The 1,715-nt window shown below is 34.1% G+C and overlaps 1 protein-coding gene across 1 annotated transcript; it reads right to left on the bottom strand.

Annotated features, from left to right (window-relative positions):
• Window positions 1-544: 544 nt before the first annotated feature.
• On the bottom strand, window positions 545-1,420 carry LOC106375402 (dirigent protein 20-like). The gene has a single exon (XM_013815298.3). It carries the CDS (start codon window positions 1,327-1,329, stop codon window positions 760-762), a length of 570 nt encoding a protein of 189 aa, XP_013670752.1. The 5' UTR covers window positions 1,330-1,420; the 3' UTR covers window positions 545-759.
• Between the last annotated feature and the right edge of the window lie 295 nt (window positions 1,421-1,715).

Here is a 1,715-nt window from a genome sequence, read left to right as displayed (position 1 = left end):
CAATGTCTTTTATAACATTTTATAGTATGAAACTGCAGGTATTTCAATGCCTTTATGACAAGTCTTTCATCTTTCAACAAGTTTCACCAGGAGTATAAAAAACATGAGAGAACAAAACTCTGGTTGTATCGTTTCTTTTTCAAAGACTCTTATTTGGCCCGAAAGGTCTTGGTCCATCCTCAAAACTATATGCTTAAGAGGTTTCGAGTAATCTTTCTGGCGTAATATATAGGGTTATCAACAATTGAGTGTGTCAGGGTCATTTTGCTGGCAAGATTGTAGTGTTCATGCCAATGTCTGATCTTAATCATATGAGTCTTAGATCCTCATTTCTGTTTTCTTCAAAAACTCATTGTGAGAGATTCTTTATAACAACTAGAAAAAATTCCTTGTGATAAAACAAATATTAATGTATCATTAAATTGTAAAAGCATCATTAGCCGAGAGTTTTTCAAAATGAGTCTCTTCAAATTTATCTATCTAATTTAATTTTAATATCTAAAAGTAAATATATCAATCAAAGGATATATAGCAAGAGAGTATCTTAAAATACGTAGAGAATTATATATGGGAGAGACTCTTCTCCTTTTTTCTACGGTCTTTTTCCTTTTACAAAAAAATATTATTGTAATTAAAGATTTTTTAATGAGAGACAGGTGCACTAGTAAGCCACAAACCATAAGCCAAATGCAACAAGAAAATCATAACTGTTACGTCATCAAACTAAAAATGTAAAATAGGACAAAGACATGATTAGCATCAATAATGCAAAACATAACAACTGTACTCAACAGTAGCATCACCGTTCTGGAAATTAAGCCATTTTGTTCGAGCCTCAACGTAGCCTCTAGCAAACCGGAAAAGCCCACTTCCTCCGATGATCGGCATCTCTCTCACCTCGGACATCGCCGTGTTCCTACCAAGAATCGTGATGGTACTTCCATTATACTTCCCTGTCTTGAAAGCAAAGTTCATCGCCATGAAAAAACCCAACTCCTTTTGAGCCGCACCGGCGTAAAACCCTTGTGCCTGGCCTATTAATGTTGAGTTCATCTCAACTTTGGACGTCAAGGCGTTGTCGATCATAGTGATTCCTCCAAAGTAGGTGGTAGAGTTTGCAACCGGTGGCTGGATTCTGATGGAGCTTGGGTTTGGACCGCTTAAGATGTCGTGCCAATACACTTTGAAATGTGTTAGTTTCTCTTTCTTGTGGAGACCGAGAAGTTTACGGTCTATGGTTCTTGCAAAGTGTTCACCGTCATCTCCGGCGGAAGAAATGGCGATGAGGAGGGAGATTTGCACGGCGAGGAATAAAATGAGCTTAGTCATGTTGTGTTATTATTTTTTTATAATGGATGGTTTGTATTGAACAAGAAGGTGTGTGACGTTATTTATATATGTCGAGCTTTAGACATGTTACGAGAGGAAATGATTTTAAAATATTCACTTTGTGGATTCGTTATGATTTTGTGAATGTGACAACCAGGGCCGTCTCTAATTATTTACGGACCCTGTTCAAAAAAGATATTAATTATATATTTAACAATGTGATGGAGTAGTTTTAAAAAAAAATATAGCTTTATTTATATATATTTGACTTTTTTTGAAATTATAAACTCTAAATTTAGTATATATTTAAAGTTTAAAGTTTTATATCATAACTTATATATTTATTTACAAAAATTCTTAAATATTTTTTTTATTTTTTACTCGAA

Source organism: Brassica napus, chromosome A8 (genome assembly GCF_020379485.1).
Source record: "Brassica napus cultivar Da-Ae chromosome A8, Da-Ae, whole genome shotgun sequence".
NCBI lineage: Eukaryota > Viridiplantae > Streptophyta > Magnoliopsida > Brassicales > Brassicaceae > Brassica > Brassica napus.
Note: the sequence above shows the minus strand (reverse complement) of the source record. Positions and strands in the feature narration are given on the sequence as shown.

Excerpts from the sequence above, each read along its gene's own strand:
- LOC106375402 (XM_013815298.3), bottom strand. The coding sequence starts at position 1,329 with ATGACTAAGCTCATTTTATTCCTCGCCGTGCAAATCTCCCTCCTCATC.